This window comes from Pelobates fuscus, chromosome 4 (assembly GCF_036172605.1).
Source record: "Pelobates fuscus isolate aPelFus1 chromosome 4, aPelFus1.pri, whole genome shotgun sequence".
NCBI classification, from domain to species: Eukaryota; Metazoa; Chordata; class Amphibia; order Anura; family Pelobatidae; genus Pelobates; species Pelobates fuscus.
Window position 1 is genome coordinate 330,124,834 of NC_086320.1, and position 17,386 is coordinate 330,142,219.

Consider the following 17,386-nt stretch of genomic DNA (forward strand, 5'->3'; position numbering starts at 1 on the left):
TCTTAGTCCTGTATATATTGCACGGCTCTCGGTGGTTGGTGCCGCCAGCGGCCGCTCGCTGCAGTTAGTCAGTCCGGTATCAGCCCATGGTTGGTAAGTGCTTGCTGAGGGCCGATGGCTTCTCCAGGGTTTCTGAGTAAAGGGGGCAATGTACTTCGCCCTTTCGGTCTTGGGCCAGTTTAAGGGCCGGTATCTTTGAGCCATGGGTCTGGGGGCTCGGCGTGGGGGGCGGAAGGTCCTGGTGCTCGAACGCCATCTGTGCGGATGATTCTCCGTCTGCGTGAGGGTAGCTGCGGGGTGAATACCCCCAAGTCCCCTGGTCCATGCGGGTTGTGCTTGGTTTTGGTAGCGTGTCGGGTATGTTCCACGCCCCTTTGTAGGCCCTTCTTTCTCGGACCTGCGCCCCTCCGGGTGCCTCCGTGTGTTGGTCTCTGCGTTTTTGTCACCCGCTTTTCTAGCTTGGCCCAGAATCGGGCAAACAGCTTGTCCAGTCGTTGGAGTGTCCACTCTATGGGGAGCATTGTAGTGTGTGGACTGTGTGCGTCCGCATCTTGGGCGCCCATGGGGATCGTGACTGCTTGTGGGATGCGACAGCCGTTTGCTATGTGTGGTCGGTGTCTGCCACCAGATTGTGTCGAGCATGCCATGCAGGACTGGGATAGCCCCCGCCGGTCCATAGGGGTCGGACACAACATCAGTCAATTTGTACCTCCAGGAAAAGCCGTGGGAGAGCGGCGTCTCTCCTCGGTCCGGTCACTGGTAGGCCGCAAAGCCTCGAGTTGTATTTGCCCATGGAGGAGTGTCAGGAACAAGCTTGGTATGACTTTGCAGCCCGGTAGGTTTTGGCTTGGCATATTTGTCGAGTTTAGTGTGCCAGCCGCAGGAGCTCAAGCAGCACACATCTGTACAGCTCTGCAGCTAGGCTCCGCCCCCCGCTTTGTACTTTTTTAAAGGGATAGGTCAATAAAATTTGCTAATGGTCACTTTGTTACCTGGATAAATTAGGAATTAATTTTTAATGTCAATGTTACAATGTTACCAGATCAGAATTCGATTAAAACTTAGTCGACTGTGCAATATATATAATTTGTATAAATGCACGTAGTGAATTTATACTCGACTTTAACAATGGCAATTCAACTGCATTCCACTACATCGTTCTAATCCATTCACAATTATATTGATGCATTACATTGGTGAAATGATTAATACAAATAAAACATTAACCCCCTGTTGTGTTGCAGTGCTCAGCAAATTGTATTGTATGGAAAGTTAGTGCCTGGCTAAATTATGGTGTGCTGTGAATATATACAAAAAAATCTCTGATGGATTATTACTTATCTTATTGATTAAAGATGTAAAAAGTATACACATACACCTTTAACAGATGTATACCACTGGGGAAGCAATGCCCCTTTAATCCATCCCTCACATAATTGAAAAGCTTATATTTCAATTTTGATATGGAAGCACGTTGTACTTTTTACTTGGAATTCTACCAATAGCACAATACATATTTGATTATCTTCAACATCCACTAGGATGGAAAGCTAAACATTTTAAAAATTTTAAAATATTCATATTATTTCCTTAGTTGAGATGTACAAAATGCATGCATTTGCAATTTAAAATAAAAAAAGAGTTAAAAGTATTCAATGATATTTTTATTTCTGTTTACATTATAGTGTTGTCTCCAGAGGACTTGAGGTGACCACTTATATCTACATATGGAACAACTACAGATTTGTTGAACTTCCTTGGGATTCTCCGTGGACTTGGTGGTTGGCGTTCTTTGGTGTAGATCTTGGATACTACTGGTTTCATCGCTTGGCTCATGGTAGGAAATAGTACAATTTGTGGGTTTGTATGAAATGATTTACAGACGTTTATATGTAACACGAGAAGAGGCAACATCACAGCATGCTTCTCTAAAGGAATATGGTGTAACATCAGACTCAGTGCTGCAACTTGTCTACACTTAGTGTTTGAACTTCGAATAAACATATGTAAAAAAGCAAAGCTGAAAAGGTTTAAATAAAGAAAAATGGTATTAGAAGGATCCTGTCATTTGATCTAATATTTTCAGTAAAATGTTGCTATGAAAAAATGTACTGTTTGTCATGTTAAGTATTTTTTTTTTAATTCTTTATTTTTCGTTGTGCATGAGGTAACAAAACATCTTACAGTGCCACAATGGCATATGTAAGCATAATAAAAACACAGAGTTTCACATATATTGCATGAAAGTGGTGGCACAGGCTATGTATACACGTCTGTGAGAAGGTTCCAGCAGTTTAAAGATAAAAATTTAAGCATGCAAGACATGCTGAATATTATGCTAGGTAGAATAGCTGAGTGTCTTGAGAGTAGTAAACAGGCTAGGGTGAGTTAGATGAGATATAGCTATGCATAAGAAGGTCGGAGAACAGTGATTAATTATGGTTAGCGTGATACTGCAGTGTGCAGACTGGCATTAATGTGAGACACAGCATAGGGTATGTCTTAATCCAGGCTGTTTGGTATAACGAATAGGCCTAGACATAGCATGTATGGTAATAGTGCTGCTCATGTAACATTGATTTTCTTTTGGTATAACATCCTATCCATCAGCATGTGCGTGTAGATGCTAGGTAGTGCTAAGGTGAGAGACAGTGCGTATACACAAAAATAACGATGAAGAAAAGGCAGGATAGCGTCCCTCATGTGTGGAACTTGCACGCCGTATCCCATATCTCCTCTGAGGGGTAGGGTATGGCCAGGGAACCCCTCAGGCCCAGCTTAGCCTATGCCTTCTAGGGAATAAACGGAGTCCCGTTACAAGGGTGAGTGCTGCAGGCTGTCCCAGCGTACAAAGGATCGGTATGTTAGGCCTCTCTGTATAATCGGAGTTCCCCTTGGTACCTCGGTGAGAGTGTGCCTCCTGGTGTGGTCTCGGTGCCGTTGTTACTGTCTGACTGTCATGGTCTGGACCAGAGTGGTGTCTGGTACATAGCTTGCTGAGTGTTTGGGTGCCTTCCGTGCTGTCAAAGTGTCCCTTCACCGGTTGGGAAGTAGCGGGGGGGTCCTCGCTGCAGTGGCGCACCGTTGACCGGTGTCTGGTAGCTGCTCTTCACGCAAGTGTGTTGGCATGTGCTCGGGCTGTGTGTGGTCAATAGCCTGGTGCACTTGTCTGTCCTCCCCTCTGCTTGAGTGTCGGTACTCTCGCTGAGTCTTTCTTATGTTTTGCAGCAGGAGGTTGTTTGTTGAGGTGCCGCCGGCTTGGAGCCCTTGCCGCTGCAGGGAGCTGAGTGCTCGGGGGCTGCTTGTGTTGGGAGCTACAACTCAGCATGTGCGAGGAGGATGCTTGCAACAATTGACTTAATTTTGCCCAGACATCCTCAAAAATTCTGTCGAGTGTGGTTGCTTTCAAGGTTTGGGTTCTGGGTTGTGTTGCACACATGGCGTCCTCCATATTGGTGATTCATCGTGTTTCCCACTTATGGAGGCAGCCGTGCGGTTGTGATGATCTCCACTAGGTTGTCTCTTGGACCAGGATATCCCCCACCTGTCCATAGGGGGTGGCTGCGGGGCTCAGTGCATTGATTTCCGCTGCTTTCTGGGAGTTCCCTAATTTGAGATCGGCCGCTTCTCCAGTGCTCACCAGGCCGCAGGTCAATCATCCTGCTCTCCGGGGTTTTGTCATCTTATGGTTTGGTATGTCTGCTTATGGTTCGGTATGTCCACTTATGTTGAGCTCTGTTACCGCTTGAGAGGGTGAGCTGCCTTCTTGGATATTTTTCCGTCTGATTTTTGGGCAGAAATCCTCGTTTAGTGCTGAAAGTTCTGGTGTTGGTTCCCGGCATGGCAGTCAGGCCCCATCCCCCTAAGCTTTTTTTTTTCTTTAAATGCATGTTTTGAAAATATCTTTTTGTATTTGCCTTGTTGCAGAGTTGGAAGACTTTTACAAGTGTTTTACCAGTTTTACCAATGTGCTATGGTATATTTTTTAATAGTATTTGCATTTAGGGAAACATTGATTGGAGCTGATACCACTCTTATCACAATGATTTTATAATGCATAGTAGAGAGACAAACAGGAGAGCTAGAAGGGTAGACAGACAAAGTATACTTACAACAGAATATATTTTAGCATTTATTATACAATACTAAAACAGGAACCACAGTTTATTCTCTATCTGTGACTCTCTTTTATTGTGTTTATAGCGTTATAACACTTCCTGGATGTTTATAACACTTCCTGGATGTTCCAACAAATGAATGAGTAGTATTCCACTCAAGAGTCATTTTGTTAGCTGAAACATATGCCTTGTATGCTTGGTTTCGTACGGTGTGAATATGCCAGGCATTATGGATCTGGACCTCATTTAGGGACCAGACTAGTCTTATATACTGATGGAAAAAAAAATTCTGCACAAAATATCTAAAGCCCACTTGAGATACTCTTAAGTGAGTACCTATCAATAGGGCAATCCTCTAGAGATAATTTTGCTGCTGTGGTATCATATTAATTAATATAAATAAAGTATATATTTATTGGTTAAAATGGAGCAGCAGTTCTTAACCATTTTTGTCAGGGACTTAAATTACATTCAAGGCTTTGGCTCTGCCATCCATTCTTCTATCGCCTGATGAATATGATGTGTCTTTTCCCAATATCGGTCCCCAACTAAATGCCGACCCAGGTGTTAAGAATCAGTAATTAGAAGCATTAAAATAACTAGCAGGATTACTTACTAAAGTGAGAATTCCACGTGAATTTATGGTCAGAATAGCCGACCATACTGCTGAACTGCTTTCAGTTTAGATACTCTAGCCTTACATTTGAAATTCACTTTGAATTCATCGAAATTCACTTTGAATTCATCCTATCAATGAATTTAAAATTTAAGGCCAGAGTAGTAAAACTAAGAACATAGCTGATTTAGAGATTTTTTCCAGTTCAACTATTTTGAACTTTAGCTATGTTGAAATTCACTTTGAATTCTCACTTTAGTGAATGTCCCTATGAGTTTTAAACAAAAAAACACTTTTCTCTATACATTTTTAAGGAAAATTCTGGTGTGGCAATTTCATTGTGTGAGTACTTCCCTTTTATAGATGGAGATACTAATCAAGGCTAAATCCTGAATGACTTGGTATAAAAATGTAAGGAACAAGTTACAGCATACACCCACACATGCTTGATAATTCTCCTACTGATTAGACTAGGAGGCCAAGGTAGTTTGAGAAATTTCATACTGTTACCAATTTTACTTGGAACTGAATGTGCAGGTGGAGGTGTTACAGAAAGGGTTATTGTCCAATTAGAAACAAAAACGAATATTGGTTAAGCGCTATTTTGGGGGTACACTCAACAGAAACATTCACTCTTTTCAAATTTGATTGCTTCAGTTGTGTAATTCTAGACCATACGTTCCCTCTGAAAATGAAACCCAATGTTCTGTAATTATAATTAGATTTTAAAGATATTTTATGTCTTGTGGCCTGTCATGCCGTCCCTAGAGAAACCGATACCTATTTTCTTTCACCTGGGAAAAAATACATGAACATTTTTGGTTATTTAAATATAAAAATGTCTTTGCGTTTTTAGTTCTTTGGAGCCAGTGAGAAAGGCAAGAATGTATCTATTTCTATGATCCCCTGGGCTGAAACTCAGCTGAAATAACTGATGGTTTCTGGTCCTACAGAAAGGAAATGATGAGTTAGATTGAGTATCCAGATGGAATAATGCCAGATGTGTGTTGTTTTATTAAAAAAAATAAAAAAACAATACTTAAAATATTAACTGTGCTATTGAAATAACAAATACATTTTGGCAGGAAAAATACTAATCCTGTATTGTTTTTATGTAATGTGAATTATTATTTACTATTATTAAAATGGTAGATCATATTACAATATTGAATATTTATATATATCTATATATGTACTCACAATGAGCACACAGTTTATTTAGTCTGTGCTCACCCTGGTGCAGCAACCAGCCATAGTTATGCCAAACAAGAAGAAGAGCTCTCTCTGGAAGTTTTAAATCAACATTTTCACTGCTTTATTAATTCTAAATACAGATAATCAGAAAATATCAGCATTTCAGTCTCAACATATCAGCAAACACAAGTACCGTTGCAGAAATCATAAGTGAGGCTGACTGTGGAAGTGAGGCTGTGTGAAAACCCATAATCAGTTTTCACGGTCAGACTCTCTTTGGATTTCTGCGAGGATAGTTACGGTAAGTTCATTGTGCAAATAAAGTCTCCTTTTGAGACTGAAATGTTGATAAGCAGTGATTACTTGATTTTGGAGTTAGTAAAGTAGGGAAAAGTTTGATATTAAAATTCCAGAGTGTGTGCTTTTCCCAATACCTGTGTCAGGAAGCAATACTGTTTCTTTGTGTAGTTTCAGTGAGGTCCCTCATGACTGTAACAGGTACATCAAATGTATCCCATCCCAGGTAACTGCCCTCAGTAAATGGTTTACTGTTCTCTCTCCAGTGCATTGAAAACTTAAAAAAAAAAGCAATAGATCAACTTTAAAAAACATACAAAAATGAACTCCTTTGTCTCCCGAGAAACACTCTGTGTACCAACACAACTTAATTGCGTTTGATAGGTTTTGACATCATATTCATGCTGTGTTTTTTTCCCTCTCAAATCTCTTAAATACAGATACAAAATCTCCCAAAAACAGAAAACATATTTTGTAGCTTTCTGCAGCATAACTCCACCTCTTTAGCCACACCTCCATTTTTCACAAAACCTCTTCCTGACTGCAAGGTAAACAATGTAGTTCAGCTAATGAGCGATTAATGTGAGCCAATTGGCTGACTTGACTCTGATTCACAGCCAATAAATGTTCTCTCCTTATCGCTATAGTATTTCGAAGCCAAGCTAAAAGTAATAGAGCAGATAATATGAATGTTTAATTGGGTGCGGGATGGAGACATGTCAGCAACTCACCTTACACTGATTGCTCATTGTCTAAGCTGAATATTCATCTGTTTTGTAAAAAAAGGAGGCATGGCTAATTGGTGGAGTTACTCTACAGAGAAGCTTTAATACTTTTTTTTTTCTAGCAAAACTAGACAGATTTGAATGTGACAGGTAGTAGAGGGAGTCTTAACCCTTCAATATAAACTATTTCTCTGAAACTACAATGTTTTAGATGGTAAGGTTAAGGGCGCAGGGACACTGCACAGACCACTTCAATGAGATGAAGTGGTCTGGGTGCCTAAAGTGTCCCAGCTATTGGACACCAACTTATTTGCTTCTAATTGTAATCTGCTCTTATCCTCCATGCATTATTCTTATATTAAAGAATGTGTTTATGCTCTGACAGATTGTATATTATTTAAAAATAATAATAATTGGGCAGAGTCACATTGCATTAAAATAAACTGATGTACACAGCTGTGCTGAGCTATTAAACCATATTATCTGAAACTAAAGTTATGAGTCACACTAATTACACATTAGGAAAATACGTTTTGTTCTTTTTATTATTACTAAAAATAATTATGACACATGCTGATTATTCTGAAATCAGCACTCAACCTTGCTTAAATCAAACAAATACAATTAAGGTATACGCAGAAGTTGAAGTTGGAAGCTAACTTGGATTATTCATTATTTATATTAACTTAAATTCCATCAAATTGAACTTAATGCTGCATTGTCAATTTTTGGGTCTTGACCCCGCCAGGTGGCCAGATGTCCACTTGCATGGTGTTTGCCAAAGGGAGTAGATAGGAAGATATACTCTCATTAAGTAGGCCCTCCTAAGTGCCACCATCTTCCCACCACCATACTGCCCCAGTTCTTGGAAAGCTTAACTTTATCTATATTAGATTTTGAGAAAATTCAATAATATTAAATTATGATTGTAATTTGTTACCTTTGGGACATTCTTTTCTGATGAGTTTCATGATCTTATTGCAGTCCTTTTGGCTTCAGGTTATATTTTTACAATATATTCCAATATATTTGCCACAAATCTACTTATGTTCAGCACAATCCACTGGCATTTATTATTGGTTGATGGTCTTGGTTTAAACAATAAGAACATGTTTATTATTATTTGTGAAAAGTAGCATAGGCGATAGAATATCACTCATTGAAAGCACGTATTCTGCAAGAATCACCAATGTTAGACTAGTTCCCTGTTGTACTATGCATGCCAGACAAATAGGTGTTGATAAGTGTACCCCTTAGGACATTCTATGTAATCAGTCAGGTATGAATGCGTTTAACCAATAAAATGATTGCGTATTGTTGCCTAAAATAAAAATAAAAAACGTAGAATTACAAAAAATAATACTAAAGATCTAGGGAAATCACTGCTGAGAATGCAATAATAATTCCCGGACTCCAAACCTACAGTGCAAATACTTAACAATAGTTTCTGTTAAATCTATAATACCTGCATATGTCTAAAACTAAAGAATAAATTTGAATGCAATGCAATTAAACAATCCAGACATATTAAAAACATATGTTGATGTGTGATTGTACTTCTGTTTAATGTTAATTAGTTAGATAGTCATACTTGGTTTGATGAAATGAAAGGATCTGCAGTAAATGTGACACTAATACGATCAAGTGAAATGATGGCATAAGATGGATTCACTGCTCAAGTTTAGACATACAGGTGGGGATTTGGTCTTAGCAGACACCTTCATCTCTAGGTTTTGCCCTTGCCCTTGACTTGGTGCGCCCACTTCTCTGCATGCCGACATGACAATATGCCACAACAGAATGCAGTAAAGGACTTGACTCAAGAGAACAGGGGAAGTTGCTAGATTGACTCTGGATAACAAGAGACTTTGCAGAACACGATAATGACTTTTTAGGCTGGAGAAGAACCGTGACTGCACTAGATGGGGAGTGTGACTTTGCAGAAACAGGACAGTGACTTTCCAATAGCAAGGCTGTGAATTCGGAAGCGCTGTGGATGGATCGGGATCAGAGTAAACAGAACTGAACTGAGCTTGACTGGAAGAAGACTTTAAAGTTATTCAGACTTGACAAGGCTTGATTAGGATTGAACAAGAACTGAAAATGGACCAACAGCAAGTACATCCTACAGCTGAATAATTTAATATTGTATGCTGAAATTCTATTGTCTTCGTGTTTAGTTTACAGTATAAGGAGAAATTTATGAAATATTACTATGCATGGTAAGATGATGACAGTTCTAATATAGAAGTGACAATATTCAGATCCTACATCTGAATTATGCAAGATTGTATGGACTAGTATGTATAGAATTCACCATGACTTGAAGGCTTGAAAGATTTCATCTAAGAGGTGATGTTAGACAAGAAATGTCAGTGACTGGTATCTAAAAAGGATATTAGAACATTTTAAGTATGATGACTTCAATAAAGAACTATAAGACTGGATATTTCTCAGATCTCTGACACTGTCATGGACTTGTCAACAAATGTCTGCTTTCTGGCATATCTCTTTCTCAGATCTGGGAAAAGGCCCATTAGAAAGATCACACTCAGGACAATGCAATTCAGTATTCCAATCAAGCCTTTTCATTTTCTCCTTTACAGAAAAAGGAATATATAGATTATTAGTCCAGGGTGTTACACTTTATTCAGCCAATCACAGATTGGCACAGAATTCTTTGCAAACCATGCAATTCTAATACTTCACGTATTATTCTGTATTAGTGATGTCGCGAACATAACATTTTCGGTTCGCGAACAGCGAACGCAAACTTCCGCAAATGTTCACGAACGGGCTAACCCGGGCGAACCGCCATAGACTTCAATAGGCAGGCGAATTTTAAAACCCACAGGGATTCTTTCTGGCCACAATAGTGATGGAAAAGTTGTTTCAAGGGGACTAACACCTGGACTGTGGCATGCCAGAGGGGGATCCATGGCAAAACTCCCATGGAAAATTACATAGTTGATGCAGAGTCTGGTTTTAATCCATAAAGGACATAAATCACCTAACATTCCTAAATTGTTTGGAATAACATGCTTTAAAACATCAGGTATGATGTTGTATTGATCAGGTAGTGTAAGGGTTACGCCCGCTTCACAGGGACAAACTAAACTCCCCGTTTAACGCACCCTGCAAATAACCGCAAACAGTCCATTTGCACAACCGCAAACTCCCCATTTGCACAAGGTTGGATACCAAGCTAGCCATGTCCCGTTCCTTGTCCTCACTGATGTCATTGAAGGTCTCTTCCTCCACCCAGCCACGTACAACACCAAGGGTCCCCAAAAGGTGACAACAAGCCCCCTGTATTTTTTTTTTTTAAATGTACACTACTGTTACACCAGATATGAGTTGCACTGGTGTGACACTGTGCCCTGGCAGGCCCTGAAACGCACAAGTGTGAAGGAAACTGACTGCTATTATTTCACAATCAAATTTCTAGTTTTTTTTTTTAATGTACACTACTGTTACACCAGATATGAGTTGCACTGGTGTGACACTGTGCCCTGGCAGGCCCTGAAACACACGTGTGAAGGAAACTGACTGCTATTATTTCACAGTCAAATTTCTAGTTTTTTTTTTTTTTTAATGTACACTACTGTTACACCAGATATGAGTATCACTGGTGTGACACTGTATCCTGGCAGGCCCTGAAACGCACACGTGTGAAGGAAACTGACTGCTATTATATTACAGTCCAAAACGTTTAGGTTTTTTTTTAAATGCAAGCTATTGTGACACCAGTGAGTGAGTGGTGGCACTGGGCAGGCCCTGAAACGCACACTCGTGAAGGAAACTGACTGCTATTATATTACAGTCCAAAACGTTTAGTTTTTTTAAAATGCAAGCTATTGGGACACCAGATATGAGTGAGTGGTGGCACTGGGCAGGCCCTGAAACACACACTCGTGAAGGAAACTGACTGTTATTGTATTTTTTTTTTAAAATGTACACTACTGTTACACCAGATATGAGTTGCACTGGTGTGACACTGTGCCCTGGCAGGCCCTGAAACGCACACTCGTGAAGGAAACTGACTGCTATTATATTACAGTCCAAAAAGTTTAGTTTTTTTTAAATGCAAGCTATTGGGACACCAGTGAGTGAGTGTTGGCACTGGGCAGGTCCTGAAACGCACACGCGTGAAGGAAACTGACTGCTATTATATTATAGTCAAAAAAGTTTAGTTTTTTTTTAAATGCAAGCTATTGGGACACCAGTGAGTGAGTGGTGGCACTGGGCAGTCCCTGAAATGCACACTCGTGAAGGAAACTGACTGCTATTATATTACAGTCCAAAAAGTTTAGTTTTTTTAAATGCAAGCTATTGTGACACCAGATATGAGTGGTGGCACTGGGCAAGTGGGCACAGTATACGCTGTGAGCCTGACACACATGCTGGCAGACAACCAACTGCTATTCAATCTATTACAGTCAAAATTGTATTTTTTTTTTTAAATGTACACTACTGTTACACCAGATATGAGTTGCACTGGTGTGACACTGTGCCCTGGCAGGCCCTGAAATGCACACGCGTGAAGGAAACTGACTGCTATTATATTACAGTCAAAAAAGTTGTTGTTTTTTTTTAAATGCAAGCTATTGTGACACCAGATATGAGTGGCACTGTGCACTGGCAGAGGTTGGCAGAGTACACGCTGTAGGCCTGACACCCGCTTGCAGACAACTAACTGCTATTCAATCTATAACAGTGAAAAAAAGTTTTTGGGTTTTTAAATGCAATCTATTGTGACACCAGATAAGAGTGGCACTGTGCACTGGCAGAGGTTGGCAGAGTACATGCTGTAGGCCTGACACACACTTATGAAGGACGCTGACTGCTATTAGATTACAGTCAAGTTTTATGTTTTTAAATGCAAGCTATTGTGACACCAGATATGAGTGGTGGCAGTGGGCAAGTGGGCACAGTATCCACTGTGAGCCTGACACAGAAGCTGGCAGGCAGGCAACTGCAATTAGATTACACAGGAAAAAAAAGCAGACTGATGTTCTAGCCCTAAAAAGGGCTTTTTGGGGTGCTGTCCTTACAGCAGAGATCAGAGGAGTCCTTCAGGACTGTAGTGGACACTGAATACACTAGCCTAGCTATCAATTTCCCTATCAAATCAGCAGCAGCTACACTGTCCCTCCTCTCACTAAGAATGCAGCTTCACAATGAATGTAAAATGGATGCTGTCCAGGAGGTGTGAGGGTCTGGGAGGGAGGGTCTGCTGCTGACTGACTGGAATGTGTCTGCTGACTGTGCGGTACAGGGTCAAAGTTTACTCAATGATGACGAATAGGGGGCGGACCGAACAGCGCATATGTTCGCCATCCATGGTGAATGCAAACAAGCGATTTTCGCCAGGAACTATTCGCCAGCGAACCGTTCGGGACATCACTATTCTGTATGTTAGGGGTAGATAAGCAAGCTTGCACAGCATAACTCAGGGTGTGATGGAATTATGTTTTTCGGGCAGGGAAGAAGCCCCTACTAAGCATTTGAAAACATTTCACTGAGACAGCTAAAAAGTCTCTAATCATTATATATAATTTGAACATTAAGTCCAAGTAATAACATTGACCATAACAAGAACAGTTGTAAGAGAATACTATTCAAAGGCACCTACTTCAGGAAATGTGAGGTCAAAACTATTTCATTTGGCACCAGTGAACCCTTAGCTCCACCACTTCCTTGTGTGTCAGCTTTGCAGTTAAGGGGAGATCAGTGTGGAGGTATCCAACTTAGTACTGAAAAAAATTCTCCAAGAAAATTCTGTATTAGTTTAATATTTTGGCCCTAAATTTGAACACTTAATGTACTTTGAATTCTGCCAATTCTTTCTTTAGTGAATCACCCTGAGTGAATCCAAAACCAGGAGGAAGTGCAATGATCTAGGACAGGCAGGTATTTATAAGCTTTCTCCAGGTGTTTCTTGTTTATGTGAATGAGAGACATGAGGAAAATGAAGCACGCACGATTCTAGCGTCATCTTCTATGCATAGACTCGTAAATTTGGTCACATACTGTGAGGTAGTCATGGAGGCCATAGAATTTTAGCATGCTATATTATGGGATTCAGCTGTAGGATCTGCATATTGTTGGTTTGTTTTAAGTAGAGATTCCAGTACTCTGCTCATTATTTATTAGCCATTGAGTGTTCCTCTACCAAATGTACTTAGCAACTGCCAACATAGAGCTACATTTTATAAATAGAGCCCAGGGTGTAATTAAACATAATTGCACATGAATTTCCCCTTTTCATGTCTTCTAAACAATAATACAACTGTATGACACGTGCATTATAAAATCTAAGGAACTAAATTAACTCACTAATAAAAAGTATTGTTCAAGGACATCTTTTCTTTTAAAATGTCTGTGAGGACACAACTCATTTAAGGAAGAAGAAACTTTTATGCTTCCTCTTTATTTATAGTGTAATGAAAGAAGTTCATTCATTACAGTCTCATGGTGTTTTCATGGAAAAATATCATAATAGATCGTCAACAAAGACCTATTCCTTATGTGAAATTTGAGTAGTCCTTAGAGCAGTGGAAACCATTGCCCGTTACGTGTGTCTAGTAGGGAGCTGGACATATGCCATAGAGTTTCAAATAAAACCTTGCACGGACATGCCAAGAAAAAGTGTCATGGCTAAAGGTGGTAAAGAAGGAGCCACAAATACAGTACTCCAGTCAAACGCACATATTAAACTAGAAGGCACTTTTTAATTTTGGAGTGTAATTGCTATACTTGTAATTTTTTTATGTTGTAGAAAATCATTTCCTGTTTGACTCACAGGTACAGTAGATTCCTTTGGGAGCTACTGAAGGACGCTTTCTGTTAACCTCATCTTTTTTTTTTTTTTTTAACCATAGAAGAAAAATGTCTTGTTTTTTTTTTTTTTTTTTTTTAAATCTTTGGGATATTTGCCTGCAATTATCCTTAACTAAGAAAACAGTTGTTAAAAAAAGTGTTTTTTTTTTTTTTGGAAATTCTTTTAAAAACACATTTATGAATGAGCTAGAATACAAGGGGAAAAAATGCAATTATTGAAAATATTTCCTAAGCTTGGAAAATAAATAATTGCAAATGTTCTAAAATAACACTATTGCAGAAGATGGAACTTATGCGGTAAGGTTTGTCAAGAAGGAGATGAGGGGTGTACTTTATTACATTTTGGCACAGAAAAATGGAAAGTCGGAACATTGAAAAGGATATTTTACAGTATGCTTCCCATTTCCATTTCCCTCAATGGACAAATCCTTCTTCCGGAAAAGGAATCACTAACAATGTGAAACTGAGTTCATGTCTTGGGGGGAAAAGTGGGTGTAAAACTAAAGACTGCAAATATATTATCACACATTAGAAAAGCACTTTTATCTGAATCGCATATCTGTATACTCAATAACCTTAGATTTGCTTTTTCTTTACATATAATTTTTTACTGCACCCATTTAAAACTAAATGTTACATTCAGAAAAAGCTGCATTTTTAAAAAAAATTATGTTCAATATGAGTCCAGTGTAGAGACATTAAATGCCTATATTTTAAATAGCGGAGAAAAGTGTCAAACAAACTTTGGTGCTTTTTCACTTTTTCATGATCTGGCTGTCCTCCACTCCTTAAATAAGCCCCAAATTACAATTCACGTATTCAGTAAGTGCAAGTCTGGGTCACAATTTTCAGAATAGCCTTACCTTGAAGTTTCAAATTGTAAATCATTAACTATCCAAATTTCATAAAAAGTATGGTATTCAAACATTAAACAATCTTGAACTGATTTTGAATTTTCACAGACTTCGTACCAAAGATTTCTGCATGCTTACCCTTGCAGGCAATATAACAGAACATGTACGTCTTTTGCTGGAAAAGGGTTAAAATTAATTAGCTACAAATGATAAATCTTTCACTCCTATTGATGTACATCATTTGCCTTTATAGCCAATGGGAAATTGGTTAAACATAATTAGTTATATACAAAAGTAGAGAATGCAAACTATAACAGCCACAAATATATGCAAAAATTATTTATTCAAAATACCATATATACAAAACTACATGGACAAAGCAACAAAAAAGGCAAAGTATATCAAAATAATTAAAGGAACACTATAGTCACCAAAACAACTTTAGCTTAATAAAGCAGTTTTAGTGTATGGATTATGCCTCTGAATTTTCACTGCTCAATTCACTGCCATTTATGGGTAAAAACACTTTGTTTCTGTTTATGCAGCCCTTGCCACACCGACCCCGGCTCTGATTTACACAACCTGCATGAAACTGGTTTCACTTTCAATCAGATGTAACTTTCCTTAAAAGATGTTATCTCCTGCTCTGTAAATTGAACTTTAATTACGTACAGGAGGCTCCTGTTGGGTCTAGCAAGCTATTAACAGAGCAGGAGATAATACAATCTAAATTAAACAGAATTTGCAATGAAGGAAGGATAAATATTAGATGACTCTTTACAGGAAGTGTTTAGGAAGGCTGTGCAAGTCACATGCAGGGAGGTGTGATTAGAGTGCATAAGCAATTTGATTTAATTCCTAACTGGCAGAGAATTGAGCAGTGAGATTGCAGAGGCATGCTTTATACACCAAAACTGCTGCTTTATTAGGCTAACCTTGTTTTAGTGACTATAGTGTCCCTTTAACTAACTAACTAACTAATATAATTGGCTACAAATAACAAACCTTTCACTCCTGTTAACCAGAAGGGGCTCACTGCCACTTTTTTTCCCTGAGAAGCAGGAAGGTCAATATTTTTAATTGGTATACCCATGGCTGCCTTCCATGTTGGATGAGTGATAAACATTAAAAGTAAGTATCCTGTGAGTATTCAGGTGTTTGTTCAGCAGACTCCCTATGCATAGAGGATCTGCCAATTTTTCTTCACCAGCCAACTTACGATGTGTGTGGTTGGTGAAGCTTTCATAAACTGAGCAAATAGGTCCATAGCTGCCCACCTGCTCAATTCTCCTATGTAGAACAGGGACAATATATCAAAATCATATGTTCAGTGGTTGCCACATCCCTTCATTCTGTGTGTGGATAGTGAGAGATTATCTAGTCTTTTCACATAAAGATGGAATGCTTAATGGGCCACATCTTGGAAACAATAATATTAAAGACAGAGTAGACTGCTTATCAAAAGTTTCTTCTTTGTCTCCATACGTTCCAAGTGATACAATTGCAGGATCCTGGACATGATAACATCATTTACAGATCTATCTGCAAAGTTTGCCAGACTTCAGCTATAACAACAGCATATCCTAAGGGGTGCAAAGGTTTATATATATATCTATCTATATATATATATATATATATATATATAGATAGATAGATATATATATATCTATATATATATATATATATATATATATATATATATATATATATGTATGTATATATATATATATATATATATATATATATATATATATAGATATATATAGATATATATCTATATCTATATATATAAAAAAAACTCAGAATGTATGTGCTACCTTCCCATTCAATCTCCCATCTGGGTTGCTAAGATCTGTTAAATTTTCAGCTTCAACCCACTTACTTTGCGTGTGGTTAGTAAACAGTTAATAAATGAAGCAGATGGGTCAACATCTGCCCACCTGCACATTTCTCCATGTGCACATTTCTCCATGTGCAGGTAATCAATTAAAATAAATGTCTGCTGTTGTTGATCCGCTGGTGTTTATCACCAATTCAAACCTTGGTAATTAAAAATGTTAACATTAAAGGTCTAGAAGTCAATAGGCAGCACCCTCAAAGCTCAATTGCATATGCAATTTCAACAACAATCACGACATTCCACATCTCACTTCTCCTATCTCTCCCAGCGCTCTTTTAGTGTTTATTTCTCTGGCTCTGCCTCTTCTCCACCACCCCTCTCTGATGGTGTTCCACGAGGTTCTGTATTTGGTCCCCTTCTGTTCTCTCCTGGTAAACTCATCAGCTGCTTTGGCTTCCAATATCATTTCCATGTGGATGACATGCAAATCTATTTGTCCTCTCCTGATCTCTTGTCATCCAGCTTGACTTGTGTCTCTGAGTCCCTCTCTGCTATTTCTAACTGTATGGCTGCTCACTTCTTTAAACTTTTCTGTCCAAAACAGAACTTTTTGTCTTTCCTCCCTCAAGTGTTACTCCCATGTCTGTCTCCCTCCAAGTCAATACCATTAGCTCTAACTCACAGGCTAGGTGTTCTATTTGACTTCAACCTTTCCTTCACCCCTCCTGTTCAGTTGATCGCCAAATCTTGCCTCTTACATTTCAATAATATAGCACCTATCCGCCCCTGTTTAAAGTCGGGCGTGACTAATGTGCTTGTTTCTGCCGCTATCCTCTCTCGCCTTGACTACTGTAATCCACTTCTCAGTGTTTTTACGTATTCCAAACTTGCCCTATTAC

At 38.9% G+C, this 17,386-nt stretch overlaps 1 protein-coding gene across 1 annotated transcript in view; it reads left to right on the forward strand.

Annotated features, from left to right (window-relative positions):
* The window catches only part of AGMO (alkylglycerol monooxygenase), a 301,876-nt gene that overhangs the window by 45,498 nt on the left and 238,992 nt on the right, over positions 1-17,386 (forward strand). The window contains exon 3 of the mRNA XM_063450740.1: positions 1,686-1,837. Within this exon, the coding sequence (XP_063306810.1) occupies positions 1,686-1,837 (152 nt within the window). The remainder of the gene's footprint in view (positions 1-1,685; positions 1,838-17,386) is intronic.